We start from the raw sequence: 23,046 nt of genomic DNA on the forward strand, positions 1-23,046 counted from the left end.
TAATTTTCTTCCCAGACCAGCCTCCCCCGCTGCTCAGTGCCCCAGTCCTGCTTCTGCTTCGTGGCCTCTAGGCAGTGGTCTTGAGCTCCTCTGTCATAGAACCAACGGGCCCTCTGCCCCATGTTCAGTGATTTCTCCCCGCTTTTAGAGGATTTCCTGTTTCTGCATTTTGCGGCCTGGTGCCTATTTCTTCTGTCAGTCAGATATCTCTTCTATTACAAATATTTTTAAAACTTTTACACTAGACAAAATAGAGTCGGGTGTGGATAGTAAGTATTTAAAATACGTTAGGATGGAAGATCTCCAATAAACTATATAGTATAGACGCCAAGAGGGCTTGACTTCGTTGTTTCTGATCCTAGGAATTGCCAAAACTTATAACAGTGATTTGAAAACATTTTACACTAGTTTCCACATCTGGTTAACTTGTGAATTCTTTTTTTAATATATAATTTTTATTGTTGACAGTATTACAGATGTCTCCCGTTCCTCCGCTCCCCACCCCTCCACCCCCCTCCACCTAGCTCCTTGTGAATTCTTTTTCCTATCATGCCTCATGTAGAATGCCCTGCCACTCTTTACCATAGAGGCAGAGATTTTAGAGATGCTCATAAGAAAATAAAGCCAGGAGTAGTTGTTCTGATTTGACTATATTCAACTTCTTTCAAAAGTTCCCTTTGTCCACGGGATAAATTCTTCCTTAGGTGCTAATACAACTTGAATACCTCTATTTAATACCTGCTTGTCTTCCTTTCAATTAGGAAAGCATACCTAGCCAGGCCTCAGGCCCCTCCAGGTAGCAGCAGAACTAGTGGCCCAAAGGGGCATAGGGCTGGGTTGAGGTTGCTTCAGGGAGCCAAAGACATCTGAGTACAGGATGACTACTAGGTGGAAAAGGGAAGCTGAGAATTCCGATCTAGGTTTCCTTCACTTGCATCATAGAAGGGACATATGCTAACTTGGAGAGCAAATGAAAACATTACACACTTTAAAAATGTACATATTCTATATCTGTTTTTACTCCTCTTGGCTTTATGATCTTGACCAGTTCATGAACGGTGGGGGAAAGGAGGAGTTACGCTAACCTCTGTGTAATTATTTCCTCACAGCAGTAAAGAACGATACTGAAAGAAAGTTTAGCTATCAACAGCTTCCAGTAACTTTGAGACTAATATACACCATTTTCCAGGTATATTTTTTGGAATATTTGAATTTTTGGTTTGGTAGCGTTGCTGTTTAGATAATTCCGTAACCATGTGGTTTTTTGCATAGGAAATGGCTAAGTTTGAAGAGCCAGACATTCTTTTTAATATGCTCAATTGCCTGAAGATTCTCTGTCTACACGGAGAGTGTTTATACATTGCTAGAAAAGATCATCCTCAATTTTTAGCCTACATTCAGGATCATATGTTGATTGCAAGGTAGGTTTTCCTTTTTTGTTTATATGTTAGGCTTTTTTGCTTACATGTAAGTCTTTAGAATAACATGTACCAATTTATTTGGATTATTTTGCTTAGCCAGGACAGCCTAATCATCTATGGGAACTACTTTTATTACTTATATTTAGTTTGATCATTAAGTATGTCAATATGAGTAATAGTAATTTTCCTTGCTAAATACTATAGAAATAGAAAAGGCAAAATAAAGATTATTTTATGCCTTTCAGTTGTTAGATGGCTTAAGAATATAGTGTACCCTAGGGGAACAAAATAAACTGATGAGCAAAATAGATCCAGAGCCATAGAAGCATGAAACAGACTGATGAGTTTCAGAGGGAAGACGGTGGTGGGGGGTGGGTGGGGAGAGGTTAGTCAAAGGACTTACATGCATATATGCAGAACCCATGGACACAGACAGTAGCGTGGTGAAGGCCTGGGTTGGGCAGGTACAGGGTGGAGGGAGTCAATGGGGAAATAAAAGGGGACATCTGTAATACTTCCAACAATAAAGATAAATTAAAGAAAAAGAATATAGTGTAACCTAGAAAAATGTCAACAGGTACTAAGTTAATATTTACCTAGTATAATTGAGTAAGGACTTAATTTCTTACTTGAAATAGAACTGCTAATAGACATCTAAAATCTCTCCACATGTTACTCGATAGTGTATTTTTTTAAAGACTGCCCAGGCATTCTGAGAAAAACAAGAAAATATTGCCCTGGATTTACATAGTGGTTTTCTTCTTAAGAACTTTAAAATAACTGTTACAATCTTTCTGGAAATAAGTTAGAAAAATATTATCCTCATTTTTATATATCAGGGAATGAAGCGATTAAAAAAGGAAAAGGTTGGTTTAGATTAACTTGGTAACTAAACCAAGTTGAGGGTCTACTTGTCATTATTCATTGTGCTCATTTATTCATTCAAAAATATTATTGAGGGCTTATAATATTCATTTTTGGAATTTGCAATTTAGTTTTGAAGAGGGTGAATAGTATGTGTACAGAATGTGACCACATAGTTTTTTTTTTTTTCTTTTTTTTTAAATATATTTTATTGCTTTTTTACAAAGAGGAAGGGAGAGGGATAGAGAGTTAGAAACATCGATGAGAGAGAAACATCGATCAGCTGCCTCCTGCACACCCCCTACTGGGGATGTGCCCGCAACCAAGGTACATGCCCTTGACCGGAATCGAACCCGGGACCCTTCAGTCCGCAGGCCGATGCTCTATCCACTGAGCCAAACCGGTTTCGGCATGACCACATAGTTTATTATTCAAATTGGTCTACTCTTGAGAGTGAAGAGGGGATGATCTTCATAATAACCTCAAAACAATAAATATATAGTAGACTAAGATCTTGGATAAATGAAGACACATGGTCACCTATGTATATATGAGTTACTGTCAATCCCAGGGATGTGTGATGGGTGACTGTTTTGTGTAGTTCATAGGTAGGAGAGGTCATTTTTGGATGATCAGAGAAGCTTCAGGAGTAGATACCATTTGGATAGGCACTGAGATAATGATAGAATTTTGAAAGGATCAGCGTAACAGATGAGACAAGCAGCAAATCCAGGCAGAAGCAGTGAAGGGACAGGGTCAGGATTGGGCAGGAGAGTGGGGAGACTACGTGGGCTGACTTCTGTTGTTAAAGCCCCCTCTATCGGAGATGTAGTTGGGGCGAATGGATTATTGATGCCATGGCATCTCTGCCTTAGCCTTTGGGCTACATAGCCCAGGTTTACCCCTCAAAAACCCTGAGGGACAATGAAGGGATCTGGAGAAAAGACACGCTTCCATTTTTCAAATAAAGCTGCTGTAGGGACCCGAAAGCAGTATGGTATTGGAAGAGTCCAGGGATTTTTGTCACTGGGATGGTTTTCTATTAGTGCTATATACGATTTGCTTCCTTCTACTGAAATGGAAGTTCCATGAGGGCAGAGATTATGCCTTCTTTTTCCTTTGCATCTCCGTAGGGCCTGTTGTTGTAGAGAAGAAGCATCATCCTTAGCCTCACAACGGTAATAGTAGTGTAAGGTTTTTGAATACCTACTATGTGTCAAACATTTAATACAAGCAGCATTAGGAGGAAGTGGAAGTTCAGACAAGTTCATTTACACTTGGTTACACAGTTAATTAATGACAGGGTTCAGATTAGATCCATATTTTTCTGATATCCACAATTCAGTTGAAGCATATGGCATTTGAAAATTACTCCTTTAAATCCTGTAAGTCTAGTATGTTTTCTGAGATACCAGCAACTTTAGTGACTTACATTCTCCATAAATTGGAGATACTGTGCCACTCTTCCCATCTTTTAGGGGTATATTATGAGTTTTTTAAAGTCACAAATAGTTTCAATTCTGGATTAACTCTGGAGCCAAACAGACAACAAAATAAAACAACAAAAACAAACAAAAGACATACTTTAAATAAATGAATAAAAGACTTGAAACCACTTACATATTACTAGAGGCCCAGTGCACGAAATTCTTGTACTGGTAGAGTCCCTAGCGGCTGCTGGCCGGGGCCTCCCTACCTTTTCTGGCCGGCCCCGCCCCCTGGTTGAACTCCTGGACGAACTCCCCGTTGAGGGGACAATTTGCATACTATGCTTTTATTATATAGGATTAGTAAAAATAGACCTTCAGAATTATTCTGGTAGAAATTGATAGGAACTTAGCTAAACTTGCTAAGGTACATTTTTGACCAGTAATGGTCTGGTTTTAGGCAGGCCTAGTACTCACAAGGTGTTACTAGGGATTTCTCTCTCCCTCTCTCTCCTTTTTTCTCTTTCTGTCTCCTCTCCCTTTCTCCCTTTCTCACCATCACTTAGCCTCATTCCATCTGTATTGGCTGCTTCTCAGCAGGCTGTTCCTGTGAGAAGGAGAGAGATCTTTCTGTCCCAGAGTCCATATCAATTCCTGGAAAAGGATTCCGGCATTCCCATAATTACATCATATGTCCATCCCTTGACTAATCACTCGATTTTCGGCATTGAAGTACTTTGATCAGCATGGGTTTTGTGTTCACTCTTACAATAGGAAAAGGGGTGGGTCGGTGGGGCTTGATTGACAGCTCTGCCAGTTGAAGAGGCTGTTCTTAATTGAAAAAGAGTTGCTTCTTGCTAGAACTGTGGTCGGCAAATTGCGGCACGCGAGCCACATGCGGCTCTTTGGCCCCTTGAGTGTGGCTCTTCCACAAAATACCACGGCCTGGGCGAGTCTATTTTGAAGAAGTGGCTTTAGAAGAAGTTTAAGTTTAAAAAATTTGGCTCTCAAAAGAAATTTCAATCATTGTACTGTTGATATTTGGCTCTGTTGACTAATGAGTTTGCTGACCACTGTGCTAGAAAAATATGAGGAAAAGGCTGCTGGGCAGGCAAAACCAACATAACTCCCCAGATGTTCAATATAAGAAAAAGAAATTTAAATCACTATCACTTCACCATCTTAACATAACTAATATCAATTTTGTATAATATTTAACAGTCATTATTTATTACTTGAATTTAAAATATGCAATTAAAATTTTTTACATTAAAATGTAATGTTAAGTGGTGTGTTTTTATGTTGTTACATGAAAGTAATTACTTTAAAAAGACATGAACAGAACAGAGCATAGGAAAAGTTTATCAGAGGATCATAATCTTGTGGATGAATGCAATTTAACTGAAAGCATTCCGACCATCTACCGGTTAACTATATTTCTGATCAATTAAGATAATAGTATTTTCTTTCTAAAAAGGTTATCATAACTGTAACCGCTTTGTTTCTTGGTTTCCAGCCTGTGGAGAGTCATAAAATCCGACTTCTCCCAGTTGTCGTCACTGGCGGTTCCTCTCCTGCTCCATGCGTTGTCACTTCCTCATGGTGCTGACATCTTCTGGACAATCATAAATGGCAATTTCAACAGCAAAGACTGGAAGATGAGGTTTGAAGCAGGTACCTCTGTGTTAGCCTAACAATTCTCTCTGGATCCCATTACAAACCAGATGTCCAGTTATGAGATCTCTTTCTGGCCTTCCATTTTCCTCCCCTCTTTTTATAGGGCATTGTCCTGCTTGCTGATGTTCTTCGTTGTGGCTACTTAGCTGAGCTTTGTCAATAGTAGTATTTTGCAGAGTGGTCCTTAGGGAGGGTGGCCCTGTCTAGTTTGCCTAGGGTAGGCTGAGTTTATGCCTGACCTCCAGATATTTATTAATTGTACACTGTTTACTTTCAAATGGGTCCTGGCTTCAATGATCAATCATGTAGTCAACCCTAATGGGTTACTTGCATCAGCGTAACTGGGAGTGTTTGTTAAAAACACTGATTACAGTGGAACCTCGGTCCTTGAACTTAATTAGTTCCAGAAGGTTGTTCGAGAAGCAGTTTGTTTGAAAACCGAATCATATTTTCCCCATTAGAAATAATCTAAATTGAATTAATCTGTTCCAGACCCCCAAAGGACTCCCTCTTTTAACCTTTCTTATATACAGTACATGTCGAATATACTGTTTAATCTATAAATAAACACTTCTTTTCTGAAAATTTTTGAACCACCCCCTGCTAGTCTTAAACGAATCACTTTCAGTACTCCGTTCAGGGGTGTCTTTCAGGAGGTCAATTTGCAGCATCTTCTCTTTTTCACATATCATTGTCTCCCAAATACTATCACTGGCTAACTGTTTTTTGTTTATCCGAATCAACAATTTTTCTGTCTCTTCAATTGCCTGTGCTCATTGTTTTCTAAGCACTTTCACATCCTTAGCAACATCAGCACTCTTGATGGCCTCTTTATGTGTTTAAATTGTGCTAATCCATTTCACCAGTAACAAAAGCAAAAAAAAAATTCACAGCTCTGATTATGTTGCTTTTCTATTCAAAACATTTTAATGGGTTTTCAATGTCTAGAGAATAAAGTTTAGACTCCTTAAATGGACATTCAAAACCTCCCGTGGTCTGACTGCTCGTGTTTGTAGCCTCATTTCTCACTCATCTTTCTTCACCTGCCGTTGTACTTTCCTCATTGCTTCCTACTGCCCCTCACCCACATCTTGGCCATTCTCTGTTCTCAATCTGAAACCCTCTTTCCTTCTAGAACCCATTCAAATGCCATCTCTGTTTGAACAACCTTCAAATGCCCCCATTGAGTTCCATTTCTCTGTTCCCTTGGTGGAAAGTTGTTTTTAATCCTCCAAGCTCCCATAGCATTTTATTTATACATCACTAACAGCATTTACAGCTTTTTATATTACATTTTGTTTCTAATTGTACCTGTTTATCTCTTTTGGCCGACTTGACTTTCAAGTCAAGACCTGTGAATGATTCACATGTTAGTCTGCTTGGGTTGCCATGACAAAATACCATAGACTGGGTGGCTTAAACAACAGAGTTTATATCTCACAGTTCTGGAGGCTGGGAGTCCAAAATCAAGGTGCCACCCAATGCAGTTCCTTGGTGAGGGCTCTTCCTGGCTTGTAGATGGTCACCTTCTTCCTGTGTCTAGTTTTCCTTTTGATTTTTATAAGGACACAAATCCCATCATGGGGGCCCCACCCTCATGACCTCATCTAAACTTGATGACCTCCCAAGGTCCCAACTCCAAATGTCATCACATTGGGGGTTAGGGCTTCATGTGTAAGTTTGCGGGGGTTGGGGGGGGGCACAACAATTCAGTCCCTGACAGTTCATTTTTCCATTTACTTCCATCTCCCCAACAAGTACCTAGGATGGTGTCTTTAAAATAAGTGAATTAGAGAAACCAAGATGGCGGCATAGATAAACACCTAAACTGCTGCCTTGCACAACAATTTCAAAACTACAACTAAAAGACAAAACAGACATCATCCAGAACCACAGGAAGACTGGCTGAGTGGAAATTCTACAACTAGAAGGAAAGAGAAAAGTACACTGAGACTCAGAGGAGCTGCAGGAGGCAGAGGTACTGAGATGCGTGCGCGGAGAGGACTGGCAACTGAGTGCGTGGCTGGCTTTCTCAAGTGGGAGGGAGACAAAAGCTCCCGACTGTGCTGAACTCCAGTTCTGGGCGAGACTCTGGGGACCCAGACTCATACGGGGTGAAACTGGACTGTCAGGAAAGGGAAAAGCACACTGAGACTCAGAGGAACTGCGGAAGGCAGCGGTACCAAGGCGCGCTGCGCGGAGAGGGCGGACAACTGAGTGCGCAGCTGGCTTTCTCGAGCGGGAGGGAGACAAAAGCTCCTAACTGCACTGAATTCCAGTTCTGGGCAAGACTCTGGGAACCCAGATTCATTTGGGGAGAAGCTGAACTGTCTGGCAGTGGGCAGAACTCGAGGGCGGCTTTCTCTCAGAGGTGCTTGCAGCTAATGGACATTCTACCATCATCACGGGACACTGAGACACAGGGGCCTATTAGGGCAGAGCTGACGGGAAACCAATCTGTCTGCTCCACCCTGAGACTCCGCCCCATCCAAGCTGAGTACAGAGGCTTTTGCAAGCCTTGTCTCATAAGGGTGTCTCCAGCACAGAAGTTCTCCCAGCGTAGACACAGCTGATCCTCACAGCCAATTGGCCTGGAGGTCAATTCCTCCCAGTGATACCAACAACAATCAAGGCTTAACTACAACAAGACTGTGCACACAGCCCACAAAGGGGTGCACCAAGAGTGTCCACCTCAGGTAACTGGGGAGGCTGAACCACTGGGCCCTATAGGACACCTAGCACACAAAGCCACTCTATTAACTCTAGGAAGCAGCCAAAATGCAGAGACAAAGAAACAGATCACAAATGAAAGAAATTGAGGAAAGCAAACGACTGGATATAGAATTCAAAACCATGGTTATAAGGTTTTTCAAGAATTTTCTAGAATAAGCCGATAAATTTAGCGAGACCCTCGAGGATATGAAAAAGGACCAACTAGAAATTAAGCATACACTGACTGAAATAAAAAATATTATACAGAGACCTAACAGCAGACTAGAGGATCGTAAGAATCAAGTCAAAGATTTGAAATACAAAGAAACAAAAAACACTCAACTGGAAAAGCAAAAAGAAAAAATCCAAAAATATGAAGATAGTGTAAGGAGCCTCTGGGACAACTTCAAGCGTACCAACATCAGAATTATGGGCGTGCCAGAAGAAGAGAGAGAGCAAGATACTGAAAACCTATCTGAAGAAATAATGACCGAAAACTTCCCCTACCTGGTGAAAGAAATAGACTTACAAGTCCAGGAAGCGCAGAGAACCCCAAACAAAAGGAATTCAAAGAGGACCACACCAAGACACATCATAATTAAAATGCCAAGAGCAAAAGACAAAGAATATTAAAAGCAGCAAGAGAAAAATAGTTAGTTACCTACAAGGGAGCACCCATACGACTGTCAGCTGATTTCTCAACAGAAACTATCCAGGCCAGACGGGAGTGGCAAGAAATATTCAAAGTGATGAATAGCAAGAACCTACAACCAAGATTACTCTACCCAGCAAAGCTATCATTCAGAATTGAAGGTCAGATAAAGAGCTTCACAGATAAGAAAAAGCTAAAGGAGTTCATCACCACCAAACCAGTATTATATGAAATGCTGAAAGGTATTCTTTAAGAAGAGGAAGAAGAAGAAAAAGGTAAAGATAAAAATTATGAACAACAAATACATATCTATCAACAAGTGAATCTAAAAATCAAGTGAATAAAAAATCTGATGAACAGGATGAACTGGTGAATATAATGGAATCAGGGGCATAGAAAGGGAGTGGACTGACAATTCTCGGGGGGAAAGGGGTGTGGGGAGTGCGGGAAGAAACTGGACTAAAATCATACACCTATGGATGAGGACAGTGGGGGGCGGGTAAGGGCAGAGGGTGGGGTGGGAACCGGGTGGAGGGGAGCTATGGGGGAAAAAAGAGGAACAATTGTAATAATCTGAGCAATAAAGATTTATTTAAAAAAATAAAAATAATTAAAAATAAAATAAGTGAATTAGTCGATTTATTGAATAAATGCTAAATACTATATGTGGGATCAATAAAAAGAGTATAAGGGCAAACTCCTGCTCTCAGAAGCTCTCAATTTAATTGATGGGACCAAATACAAACATGTAAAAGATTAAGAAACTATAAAGGTATAAATATAATTCAAGATCACAAAAGAAGATATGTCATACAGCTAAATATGAACACACAAACACCATATCTAAATGAATAGTATTTGAAAAATACATATTTTTATTCATTTCAGAGAGGAAGTGAGAGGAGAGAGAGAGAGAGAAACATCAATGATGAGAGAGAATCATTGATTGGCTGCCTCCTGCACGCCCCCTACTGGGGATCAAGCCCACAACCCGGGCATGTGCCCTTGACTGGTATAGAATCCAGGACCCTTCAGTCCCCAGGTGGATGCTCTATCCACTGAGCCAAACCAGCTAGGGCAATGAATAATATTTTTGTGGGAGTTCATGGGATGGAAAGACCATTCTAGGAAGTCAGAGTGGACTTCACAGAACATGTAGAATTTAAACATCAGGTTCTTTTAAGGATGGTAGAATGTCCATTAGCAGAGAAGAATAGAAATAATATTCTAGGCTGCTGGAATAGCTTAAGCAAAATACTGAACCATCTTTATTTGCATGGAACTATGTTGCTTCACAATCTTCTATGGCTTTTTTATCAAATTCTGTTTTAAGAGTGGCTGGAATCATTTAACATAGATTTGCAGAATAATTAGAAATCTATCAAGTAGGGTGCATCTATTTTATGGAAGGTGTATGCTGTACAGCCCTGGGAAGGCTGGTTGTCACTTCACATCATGACACGCTAAGAGTGGAGTAGAGGGTCTAGAATCTAGAGCCAGGATTGGCGGGTACCTCCCACCTTCCTGTGTTGTCTGCGGAACCTCTATGGAATGGACAAAGAAATGAGCCTGGAGGCATTTTGAATAGTTTGAAATACAGCTGGAAGTTAAACAATGGGAAAGACCATTAAAAAAAAAAAGAGAGAGAGAAAGAGAGAGAGACAACCCAGAACTACATCAAAGCTGCCTGACAAAAATACTACACTGAGTAGAAGTGGTCTGTGCTGCACGGATCACTCAAAAGGAGGCATTAGACGTTCCTTTTGGTATTTAAAATCAGTGTATGGGGGCCCAGAGTTATCCTTATCTCTGTGGGTTCAGACTCCCTAAAAAAATGTCATTGTTTTGTCCTCTGCCTTTTACATTTCAGTGGAAAAGGTGGCTGTAATTTGTAGATTCCTGGATATTCACTCAGTGACCAAAAACCACCTGCTGAAGTACTCGCTGGCACACGCTTTCTGCTGCTTTCTGGCGGCTGTGGAGGACGTCAACCCAGCAGTGGCCACCAGGGCCGGGCTCCTGCTGGACACCATAAAGAGGCCGGCGTTGCAGGTGACGTCCCTCAATGTGTGTTACCTGCTCTGCAGACGGCTCTCTGCTCTGCTCTGCTGAACCCTGAGTTATGTGTCACATAAACACAATTACTACCGATGATGATGATGATGATGATTGTGGACATTTTTAAGTTGGGAAAAACATCCCAGAATCACATCGTATTAACAGACCTCTTATTTTTATTTGTTGATACTTTCTTTTCAGTCTTTGTCTATGTGCTGAATCACTTCTGACAGATGGAATTATTATATAACTTTTTTGTGGCAGATTATTAAATTAAGCTTATTTATATCATTCCACTGCTTTCTGGGCTAAAAGTCCTTTTATTAGGGGCTAGCTTCTAAGAGAAATCAGATAAATTATAAATCAAGGCAAATCAGGAGAAGGTAAATATGCTACCAAAATGAAATGCTACAAATTAAAGCCAAAGTAACATGAAATAAGACCTGGAGAGAGTTGTATATTTATCTTATTTGGCGCCTGTATTTTTAAAAATTTATTTATTTTTAAAATACGTTTTTATGGATTTCAGAAGAAGAGGGAGAGAGATGGAAACATCAATGATAGAGAGAATCTTTAATCGACTGCCTCTTGCACACCCACCACTGGGGATCGAGCCCACAACCCAGGCATGTGCGCTGATTGGAATCCAACTGTGACCTCCTGGTTCATAGGTTGATGCTCAACCACTGAACCACACTGGCCAGGCTGGCACATGTATTTTATAATTGAAGAAACCAAGTCTCAGAGAGATAATGTCGCTTATGAAAGGACACAGAGTGAATTTTGGGAGAACCAAAACGAGAACCTCCAAAGTCCTGATCTTCTGTTTTTTTCCATTGCCACCTGATTTATTATTATTTCATTATTAATAAAGTTAATAATGGCAAGAGCTAACGTTTATCAAACAGTCATTGTGTTTTCAGGGCAGTGTATTTAAAGTATCCGATCCTGCATTATTTCAGTTAATCCCCACAATAACCTTTAGTATGTTCCCATTTTACAGATGGAGAAGCTGAGGGTTATAAAGGTTAAGTAATTTCAGAGTCACATGGCTAGTAAGTGGTAGAGAAGACTCAGGTCTGACTCATAATAAAGTCATATTCTTAACGCTGTGTGTGTGTGCACACTGCCTCCCAATCAGTGGAAGGGTTCTTGTGAAAAAGACTAAGAAGAAAGGGCAGTGGTATAGGATCTAAAATATTCTGTGGTTGTGCTGCCTGTGGACGCACACCCTTCCTCGTAAAAACTTCCATTTGTTTTCAGGATAGTCCTTCTCTGTTGGTCTTAATAAGACTTAGGTGGTTGTATGTCTTACCGCTGCTCAGGGCCTGGAACATAGGAGGCACTGATTAGATGAGAGTTGAATGAATTAATAGGATGAATTGCAGTTTTTTGAAAAAGGGAATTGTAGACTTATATACTAGAGAAACAGATGCTCAATCCACTACATCTTTGATTTTTTTAAAACTCTATGTTTCACTCACATTCCAAGAAGATGACTTATTTTCTTTCAGGATCATTAAAAGAATTCTAAAATCTGAATTTCTTTTAGAAATTTTAATTCTAAATTTTAGAATTTAACATTGAAAGGAAATTTAAAAGCCACCTTTTTGTGTATTCTAAAATGTATCTTTGGAAGTATGCTTCTCTTATAGAAACTACAGACATTAAGAAAAGAAACATTGGTTTGAGGATATTTGGGTAAAAAAAATTAATAACATACATTTAGTTCAGATTTCTAAGTCAAAATTTAAGGGCTATTCTACAATTAGGAGAAGCTTCTCTTTTGTATTTTTTCTACCAAAATTTGCAGTAAGAAAGATTTCAGTGGGCTCATTCTACATTATAAATATAGATTGAGGAGTTTGCCTTGTTCTACTGACTTGCTTAGTGGATTTGCTTTGAAGCAACTTAGATGTTTACATCTGACTTTGCTTTCCTCCTCCTTTCCCCCAGGGTCTGTGTGTTTGTCTTGACTTCCAGTTTGATACTGTGGTTAAAGATCGACCCACAATATTGAGCAAGCTTTTGCTCTTGCATTTTCTCAAGCAAGATATTCCTGCTTTGAGCTGGGAGTTCTTTGTCAACAGATTTGAGACACTTTCTTTGGAAGCTCAGCTGCATTTGGATTGTAACAAAGAATTTCCTTTTCCTACAAGTAAGCAAAAGGAAGAACTTGCTGTATAGAGTCGAGGTTCCTATGCTTGTGCTTGCTAGATAAGCAGAAGATACTATGCGTGTAGTTCGACTTCCCATTATGGAGGATGCCTTGACTTTGTGTATTTCATCTATTAAATGTTTGTTGAATACCTACTGTAGTAATCCTCAGATTAACTATTTTCTGGCATTCCGAAGTCCCAACTTTTCTAGTTCCTTTGGGGACCTGTGAAAAACATTTGTGAATGTTGTGTTCCTTAAATGCTATTCAGTCATCATGATTGTAATGTTTGTGAGCAGGTTTGTAAGAGAGATTTGCACCTTGCAAATTCACTCTCTCATGCTTCTTAATCAGGTACCTACAGCTCTGAGTAGATGGGGAAAAGACTTTGGTCAGTCAACTAGTTATCCAGTGATAACAAAATCAGATAATTTAATCTTAATTATACGATAGTCATGATAGGCAATAGTCATGATTTTTAATATAAGCTATCCTGAAGAGAGAAAGGTGAATGAGTCATATATCCATGAAAGATGGTTTGTAATACTGAAAAATATACACAGATGGATGGTTTTAAGCTAGTTGCATAACATAGGAGTTAAGGAAAATGATAACCTCTAGTTCCTTTTGCAAAGCTATCACTGCTGTAAGGACCAATGTCACCAACCTCAGCGACACTGCACTGTGGAAGATCAAGAGGGCTCGCTTTGCAAGGAACCGCCAGAAGAGTGTGCGCTCCCTGAGGGACAGCGTGAAAGGGCCCGCGGAGTCCAAGAGGGCGCTCTCCCTCCCCGAGACCCTAACCTCCAAAATCCGTTGAGTATCTTCTTTTGTCCTTCCTTTAAACTGTTTAATGTCTTCGGAGGCTGGCTTGTCTTGCTGAATGTGCATAGAGAGGAGCAAATTTAGCAAACAGCTTGGCCATCAGGTTTGGCCTTCGGATTCCCTAGAGGGTCCCCCCAGGGGTGTTTAGTGCCCTGGGTGGCTTTTTCCAGTTTTTGGGTGAAGCAAAGCCTTGATCTAACAGTAGATTGTTTTGAAATGTGGAAGGCAGCAAACCCATTGATGCTTGGCATGAAAGAAGCATTTGCTCCTAAGTGCTCAAATGTGCAGTTTGCACCAGCCTGGATAAGAGATTCCTGAGGAGACTTTGACATTGTCATTTAATGAATGCGTGGCAGAGGCAGCCAGACAAGCTTCCAGACAAGCTAATAATAATGGTTGCTTTTGCAAAGACAAATTAGGCCGAGAAGTTGAATTTTTGCCCAACTTAAACAAGCTTCATTGCCAACTTAAAAAAAAAGACCATATACACTTGTTTTCTAAAGGTCTTTCTTTATATTGCACTTTTAAAGAGAACAAAATTTCCCTTAAATTACCAACTCACTAGATGGACTCTAATGATTAGCAATAGCTCATGAATGGGAAATAATTAAAAATTCATAACTAAATCATCATATTAGTGAATGGATATGTTTAAATACATTGCTAACTTGTAAAATTTATTAAATGATTTAATTTTTATCTGCTGTGAATTAATAAAAGAACACCATAAAATATATTTCTTATCCTGTTAGAAGCTGAAAAGTTTGCTTTTTCATTGGCATTTATTAGAAGGCAGCTTTATTGTAACATGACCATTTTAAATCATAAATATGATTTGATTTTATTTATTGCATTTTCCTCTACTTCTCGACAAGCTAAAGATATGTAGTGTTTTGAACTTTGGAAGAATCAATAAAATCCCTGTAAGCAATCAATAATATAGGTGTTCAGAGAGCAAAGATAATAACAGGTGCTCATTTCAGAATATCCTGTGCTAATGTGAGGCCCCAGGTGAAACTGAATCAAACCCTAAAATCCAATACCTCAATCAAATAGATTACAATTTCTATAAGAACGTCCCAGCTCCTTTAGAATCGAACTGATCAGTTTGGGATATACAGTTTACTTATTGTTATTTCTTGTTAATTGATTCACGTGACGATTCTGAAGATTAAGAATTGAAGTAACATTGCAGGATGTTCTTGAGATTCAAATGAAACCACAAAACTTTTGTGATGTAAACATCTACTATGTGATGTTAATTACAAATCGAAAAACTAAACTTGCCCCTCCTATCCAATGCAGTTAGCACTAAGTATATTTTCTAGGCTCAAGTTGTTTTTAATGCTTATTTAAATAGAGTTGTTGTTGATTTTTAAGCTGTGAGGTTGACCAGGCAAGAGCAGTCTGCTCCAGCTCTCGGTGGGACACCCGAACAGATGCCAGGTGGGTACCTCTGACTGGAAGGGCTGTGTGCAACTGTCTCTCACAGGTGGACAAGGTAAAGAGTGCGGTGTCTCTAACTGGACCACAGTGATATAGTTAGGTTTGGCAAGCTCCAAGGGTCTTACCCCAGGTGCTCAAGCATTTGGGCCCCTGACATAGCAATTCCTTTTGTATTAGCAGATGGCTTTTGCTGCTATTAACTTTTGGTCCAGTAAGAAGCATCTTGTTACCTGAGTACACACTGAGTTCCCCAGAGAGCCTATATGACTAGAACCATGCCTAGTACTTATATTTGTATGTGTATTTACACATAGAAATATTACGTTCATATATATCTGCTATAGGAAAAAATACATTTCATTCGCATTTTCAAAGGTTATGCATTTGAACCACCGTCATTCACTCACCCCCTTAGTCATTCCTGATTCATGGCAGCTCTACATGCCTTTCTGTCTCTCAGAGAGAGAGTTCCATTGTTTGGCGCATCATGGGATCATCTCCAGCCGGGCACAGTGTAACTGTCATTTGACATTCCTGAATTATCCTAAGGGTTGAAGGGACACTGGCAAGACTATTACAGACTGAATGTTATTCACACAAATAATCCCATAACTTGTTGGGAAAACTGAGAAGGCTCTGAGTACCTGCTTATTTGTCAGAAACAAGCTTGGTAACTAACTACCATCTATGTATCATGCTAACAAAGATTTTGTTTTTCTATGACTATTTTCTAAGACTAGTTTTAAGGTAAACTTTTCAGAATGGTCTCAAGAAGGAAAATTTCACGTAGGGAGACTTCGAAGACTGTGTGTTTGTTATGTGTTATAAAAATGACTCTAGAAAGAGAGGCGATGAGGGATGGGAGAGGAGCACAAGATTATAATTGCAGATGGTAGATGGTGGCCAGAGTGTATTTTCTCCTTTAAAATCGATGAGAAAAAAGGGATAGCAAATACTTGGCAGAGTCTCTCTACCTTATTTTGTGCATCACTTGTGTCTCAACTGTGCTGAGATGGAAGGAAGATAAAATAAGAACTTCTGATTCTGAGTTCACGGCAAATGTGAAATCCATCCAGTTTCCCTTCAGTTAGGTCTTTTTTGAGATTGGTCTTATGCAGTTTCACAAACTATCTGGATTTGACCCCATCTCTTCTTTTTGTCATAAGGCTGAATTGAAAAGCTGGTCTGTAGTTATTATCACCCATTATAACAATCCAACCTCTCACATCTCTTTTGGAAAATGTGTATATATACGTTTCTTAAAGTGAAGAAGAGTTTCAAGCATCTAATTGTTCCATCAAATGTGACAAGATGGAAAAGGGGCAAATAAAAGCATTGTTCATATTAAACATAAATATCATTTACATGACCCCACCATAAGCAAAACTTTATATTTGGAAACTTATAAATTGTTTATAAGATGGATTTCAAACTAGTTTTTCAGTTTTGTATTAGTATTCACTTAACACTGAATGTTTTAACTTGGAAGCAAAGACATACCAGGACAGTCAGAAGACTACAGGATGGTTTGAGATAATAATTAAATGGAAACTGAAGAACTTGCTATTGAATATACTTTTGTTCGGTGCAGATAATGCGCTCCTCCTCTGTGCAAGACCTTGTATTGATTAGGCCTGAAGTAAAGGCTGAACTTTTTGTCACTGGATTTATAACTTATGGCTCTCTGATACGAGCATGCACAGCAAATTTGCAATGGAAATATACTTGTATAGAAGGTATACTCTGTAAGGCTAGTGAAGAGCTGCATTCCTCCATGACATTTATGAGTCAAATCAAAGGCCTTGTGCAAATATAAAAAATTCAAACAATGCTACAGCTGAAATATTAGAAGTAGGTTAACAGTCTCATTTTACAGAAGAGGAAACTGAGGTTTCCAGAGAAGAGCAAGTGCCAAGGTTTGTTGGTAACAAACAGATCTGGGTCACAAGCCCAGGTGTCTTGATCTCTCTTGCAAGGCGTGTGTGGTAAATGCTAGTAGGAGCTCTACACCTTTACAGCCAATTGATGAAAAGTACACTTTCACCTGCTAATCTGAAATTGGTTTAATCCTAATTAGATATAAAGTGTATTTTCACTAATGCTGTGAGAACCAGGAATTCTTTGTCTTCGATGATTCAGAACATCTGTTGAATATTAAGTGAACATGATGCATAATGCTGAACAATAATCACTCCATGTAATCACATGGGGTTTCATTATATCTTGTCCCTCATCTCCTGGAATGAATAATTAAACAGTAGTAGGTAAACAATAATAATATTTCATATATGTATAGTGCTTCTATCTATGAAGAGTGTTTTTGTGCCAATCATCTAATTTCGATTTTACAACTATGGATATATGTAAAGTATTTTTTCCCCCACTTTACATATGGACAGGAATACAGGTCCTGAAGAATTAAGAAATTCTGCTTAGATGGTTTGCTGAAGATTACTAGTTAGGGATAGAACTGATACTTGAGTCCAAGATACTTGATTTGCTTTCTTTCCACTACAGTCTCCTCCTGGGGAATTGTTTTTAGGATATTCCTACCCTTTAGGATGACATGAGCACACCAGTCTAGTTATGGAGCTGACCTGGGCGTTCAGGTCTGCTACAGTGAGCATCCAGTAAGCCATGAGCATCCAGACCAGAGAATCTTTCCGGTTAGAACCTACAGATTGGTCTAGAGCTATCCTAATCCCTACAGGGACATGGATGCTCTACTCCAGCCTGTAGAGAAATCCTGAGACCCCTTGGTCTGAATTTGTATCAGTAAGAGAAGGTACCCAATGCTAGGTACCCAATGCTTGGTAACATTGGTGAAATTTGTATTGACATTTCCTGCCTCCCTCTTAGGTTCCAGCCTGGACTTCCAAAATGATTCTCTTATGGGCTCTCTCTCTTTTTTCCTAGAAAGATGGTTTATAATTCACATCTTCATTAACTTCAAAATACCTATTGATCATTTCGATCCAATAAATCAAAGAGTACAGTTGTTTTTTGTAGGAATGCCCTTGTTTGAATTGATGGTTTTGGGAAATGACAGGTTCCCAAGTGATAGGATGTGGGGTAGGAAGAGGCAAAGGCAGGGATGGGGAGCATTTGGGGATGCAGAGCTAGTCACCAGCCTCAACTTTACAGCCTCTGTGGCCATGTGCACACACAACAGAACTGCTGTGAATGAAGCTGTAAGTTGAGTTAATGAGCTAGGGCAGTGGTCGGCAAACTCATTCGTCAACAGAGTGGCAAACTCTGTTGACGAATGAGTTTATGTGGCTCGCCAGCCACAATTTGCCGACCACTGAGCTAGGGAGACCAGTCAGGCAGTGTGGCTAGAACTAGTGAAATAATACAACCTTATTTATAGGGCGTAATCCTTGGCTTCCCTCGACCGAATGCAGAGTAAGCTCGTGGACGGGGTCCTTTCTTCCTCTACTTGTCACATTGGTTTGACAGCGCTGGCTGTGAGTTTACTTATACAGAGGAATGTTCCCTAGCCACTTCCTTGCTGTTTGGAGACTTCATCAGTTTTTCTCCTATAGAGAAGACAAGATCTGAAATATTTATTTGAATTCAGTATATGTAGACATTTATGAATAATAAGCATGTACTATAAGTCAGACACTGCCCCATATTCTATAAAGGTTATAAAAAATGGATGAAGCATAGCACTTGTCTTCAAGGAGCCTTTGTTCTTATAGGGGAAATAAGTCAAGTGAATGAATAAAAAGTTCTGCCTTGCAGAATAGCTATTTGTCACAGGAGAGTTAAGAAATGCTATAGGAAACTCTGTTCATTCTTCCCTTCCTCCCTCTCCTCTTCCCTCCTTTCTTGTCCTTGGACATTGACAGAGTTTAGGGACCACATCCAGTTACTGAGAGGAAGGTGGGGACAGGTAATAAGAATGGCATCTGGGGACCAGGTCCAGAGGGTTAAATTGGGCATGCGGGGGAGGACCACTCTATAAGGTGAAGAGAGAAAGTGAGCAAAGACAAAGATGGGAAATGTTGGTGACATTCTGAGATCTGTGAGGAGCCCAGGTTGTAAGAATGCTGAACATTTGGGGTGGATGGAGTGATAGGAGATAAGTCTGGAAAAGCAGATCCTGATCCTGCCTGACTCCAAATTGTTTGAATAAATAAAATTGGACTATGGAGTTTCAATCGGTTGTACCACTCTGTGGACAGATTGCGAAGGGCCCAGTCCATGTTCAGGTTATGGTAGGATCTCTCTCTCTGCCTTGTGATTATAAAGGTGCCTACCTTTTTCTTTACAGAAATGAGCAAATCTTTTAACACATTAAATCTCTATAGTTAAAACAGATACAGGAATTTTATGGAACAGAATTCAAAAGTGTTTTAATGGTCACACCTTAGAGAAAATATTGTAGGCATTTAATTTAAAAATGGAAATTTTGTAACCTTTTAGATAACTAATTGTTGTCTTGAACAATAAAGAAAATGTCAACTTTTCTAAGCTCATTTTTCTTATGGCTTTGATTAAGGTAACTTTTCTTAATGAAGAGTGTACCAATCACAAGCCTACAGTATTGTAAAGAAAGAACACAGATTTGCAAAGCCCACAACCAGAGGGGTAATTATTGGAATGAAAAGAGGGTTTTCCCCCCACTTTATGCAATTGGTCCCATTAGCTAGTCCATTTTTCAGTAAATATAGTGGTTTGTTAAGGAGCATTAATTCCTAGCTATTCAGAAAAAGCAAAGTAGAAGCAGCCAACTTAAAGTACGGAAGATCAATGAAGATGAATTTAATATGAGGATAGGGCATTTGTGAAATGATGCTTATTCATTAGAAAAATGAGATTTGACAGGAAAAGTTAAGGTTACATACTTTATCTGTAATAGTGTCAGCAATAAAAATAAAGAAAAGTAAATAAAATGAATGTCCTTTTGCAATGAGAAGAATTTTGACATATTTAAAGGTGAAGTCTGATGGTTTATTTTCTAGACCTAAACTGGGATAGAATGAAATGATGTCCTAGTTGGGCCTAGTCTGGAGTCTCCTTTCTTTTGTATTGAGGTCTCTAGATTCTCAGGGTTATAAAACAAAAGTGCAACTCCTTCTCCAACCCTCCTGAGTTCCACTTTTAACTTTGGGACTTTGGAGCCCAGCCACTCTGGACGTGGAGGTGGCTGAGCAGGACTGAGTGATTCGTGCTGTCTGAAATCTTGCCCCCAGAGCTAAAAGGAATTGAGGAATGAAGCTGTATTGTAACAGCCATCACTTGCTGCTATAATAACATTGAATCCTGCAGGGAACCTAGATTTTCACACTTGGCAGATTCTTGGCCCAAGCTTGCCCAGAGCAATAACCTTCTTCTAGTTGTAAAGTAATACTCTGGAGGAAAAAAAAAAAAATCAAGATTAAATGTTTTTCAATGTTGAAAAGATAGTTTTCTAAACTTTTTCCACTTTGCTTTATGAGGATTTACATAGGTATTGCTTTTGGTTTGATCATCTATTCAAACATTTAGTTATAATATACAGTGATGCTTCACATTTTTGGGCTTTTGGTGAAATGGGTGATTTTTTTAATGATGGCTGATGCATGGCTAGTAAATAATGATAATATTAACAATTGAAAATTTATTATTCACTCTTCATGTGAAACACCATCTTAAAGCAATTCTTAGATTTTGTTTGAATAATTTTTGGTAAAATTTCTCTAAAGTACATTGCACATATTTTTCCCCTTCATGGACAGACTCTATGAGATAGAACATGTTAATGTTCTAGGGTCATACTGAAGTTTGTCTGATGCTTTCCCCTATGTTAGAGGCTCTTTGACTTATATGATTTCTCTGCCTCTTCATATATTGTAAACTATCCCTTCTCAGTGTGTCACTTTTGAACAGACCAGCATTCTTCTGATCATCTGCGGAAAACTAGATAACCTAGTTGTTACCTTATGTGTAGTGCTAACCTAGTCATGTCTGAACTTGACATTACTTTCACGCCCCTGCTAAAGAGAAAAGGGTTTGGGCTTCAGGCAGTTGATCTCCACAGCCCCCAGCAATGTTCCATCGATCTTACTTCTCTTGGCTGTGTCCTGGAAGACTCAGATTTTGCCAAATTGGTTAAGTTAATGGGTATAAATCACCTAGTTTTTTTTTTTTTGTTATTTCCTTAATATCATCATAAAATAAACATGGTCAAGCTTTGGTTTATAGCGATTTGTAACCAAAGCCTGTCATCATTTAGCAGAACTGTTCCTTGCAGGATGAGAGATGAGAATGCTGGTGTGCCTACCTAACCCACCAGGCCAAAATGGTTTCCAATTTAAAATTCTGATGCAGCTTGTCAAAGGAAGGACAAGAATAGCCCCCCAGACAGAAACATAGAAAAGCAAATCTCACTCTTCCTTCCCCCAAAGTCCTCAATGAAACCAGATCAGAAGAGGCAGAAAAACAAAGGAGACAGGGTCTAATTGCTGACTTGGAAAAATAACAGAGGAAGTCAGTGTCAGGGAGCTGCTCACTACACTTCTTTGTAGGGTTAAGAATAAGTCAAGGGCAAAGGTGTTTTTTTTTTTTTCCTTTCCATGTGAACTTTCAGCTCATCTTCATGTGGCTTTTCTTTTTCCTTTCCTCCCCTCCCCCCCTTTTTAAAAAAGTTCCTGCTTCTTTCTTTCTGTCTGTGGCCCTCCATCGCTGTGTGTTTCTCATTACATTCAGCAGGGCTTATAATTTGCTCTTTATAATTTTTACTATATTATTGAGAGACCACACATTGCTAATATCTCAGGATTTGAAAAAGAAAACTTTTTCCCCACCAGCTGATTTATGAACGTAACTGAGTCGAGATAATAATTTAAACAAAATAACCCAGTGGATGTCTTTGTGCTCAGTGGGTTTTAGAATATTATTATTATTACTGGTGATTCTTACATGCTGATTTTACAAAGCTGAAAGGGAAACTTCTCTTTATCACCGAGGATAAAACATTGCCCCTAAATGATTCATCATTTAGGTGTTTGTCTTACTGTTTGCAGAAAAGTTAGCTTTGTAATGCCCATTTTTATTTCAAATTTCTTTGTTATTCCCCAATTACTTGGTTGTAGATGGACACACTAACTTCTACCCTTGGACTAATGCTTTGCTTAGTAGGCCATATTGTGCCTTTAAGTTTTTCCAAAAAAGAAAAATATTTAATGGCAGAAGAATGGTGCTTTATACATTAAGGGAGGTTTTAGTGTAAAATTATGTGTGGAGAAGCCACCCACTGATGCCCCTTCTTGTACTGACAGGACAACAATCCCCTGAGAATGACAACACCATCAAGGACCTGCTCCCAGAAGACGCTGGGATCGACCACCAGACAGTTCACCAGCTGATTACAGTGCTCATGAAGTTCATGGCCAAGGATGAGAGCAGTGCAGAGTCAGACATCAGCAGCGCGAAGGCCTTCAACACGGTCAAGCGGCACCTGTACGTCTTACTCGGCTATGACCAACAGGAAGGTTGCTTTATGATTGCACCTCAAAAAATGCGTCTATCAACTTGCTTTAATGCGTTTATTGCAGGAATTGCCCAAGTAAGTGTCATAACAGCTTTTAGAAGTCATACCATTGGACTTTCAGTAGAAACAAGTAATTAAATCCATGTAGCCAACATTAGTTGAGTGTAAAAGTTTGTACAAGTTACTTTCTTATGGGTCTGTGAGGGGAATATACAGATGAGTAAGATTCAGCCACCTGATGTCATAAAAGGAATTTGGGATTTTTTGGGGGGTGGTATAAAATATATGTAACATAAATTTACCATTTCAATCATTGTTAAGTATAT

At 39.3% G+C, this 23,046-nt stretch overlaps 1 protein-coding gene across 8 annotated transcripts in view; it reads left to right on the forward strand.

Moving 5' to 3' along the window:
• UNC79 (unc-79 homolog, NALCN channel complex subunit) overlaps positions 1-23,046 on the forward strand; it is a 218,381-nt gene that overhangs the window by 118,567 nt on the left and 76,768 nt on the right. For 6 of the 8 annotated variants that reach the window (XM_080687550.1, XM_080687552.1, XM_080687553.1 and 3 more), the window contains 8 exons: positions 1,110-1,189; positions 1,273-1,421; positions 5,229-5,386; positions 10,624-10,805; positions 12,768-12,969; positions 13,605-13,784; positions 15,175-15,240; positions 22,509-22,795. In XM_080687550.1, coding sequence (XP_080543676.1) covers positions 1,110-1,189; positions 1,273-1,421; positions 5,229-5,386; positions 10,624-10,805; positions 12,768-12,969; positions 13,605-13,784; positions 15,175-15,240; positions 22,509-22,795 — 1,304 coding nt within the window. The remainder of the gene's footprint in view (positions 1-1,109; positions 1,190-1,272; positions 1,422-5,228; positions 5,387-10,623; positions 10,806-12,767; positions 12,970-13,604; positions 13,785-15,174; positions 15,241-22,508; positions 22,796-23,046) is intronic. The other 2 variants (XM_080687551.1, XM_080687557.1) reach the window with 1 other exon arrangement.

The sequence above is a fragment of the Plecotus auritus genome (assembly GCF_963455305.1).
Source record: "Plecotus auritus genome assembly, chromosome: 1".
Taxonomy (NCBI): domain Eukaryota; kingdom Metazoa; phylum Chordata; class Mammalia; order Chiroptera; family Vespertilionidae; genus Plecotus; species Plecotus auritus.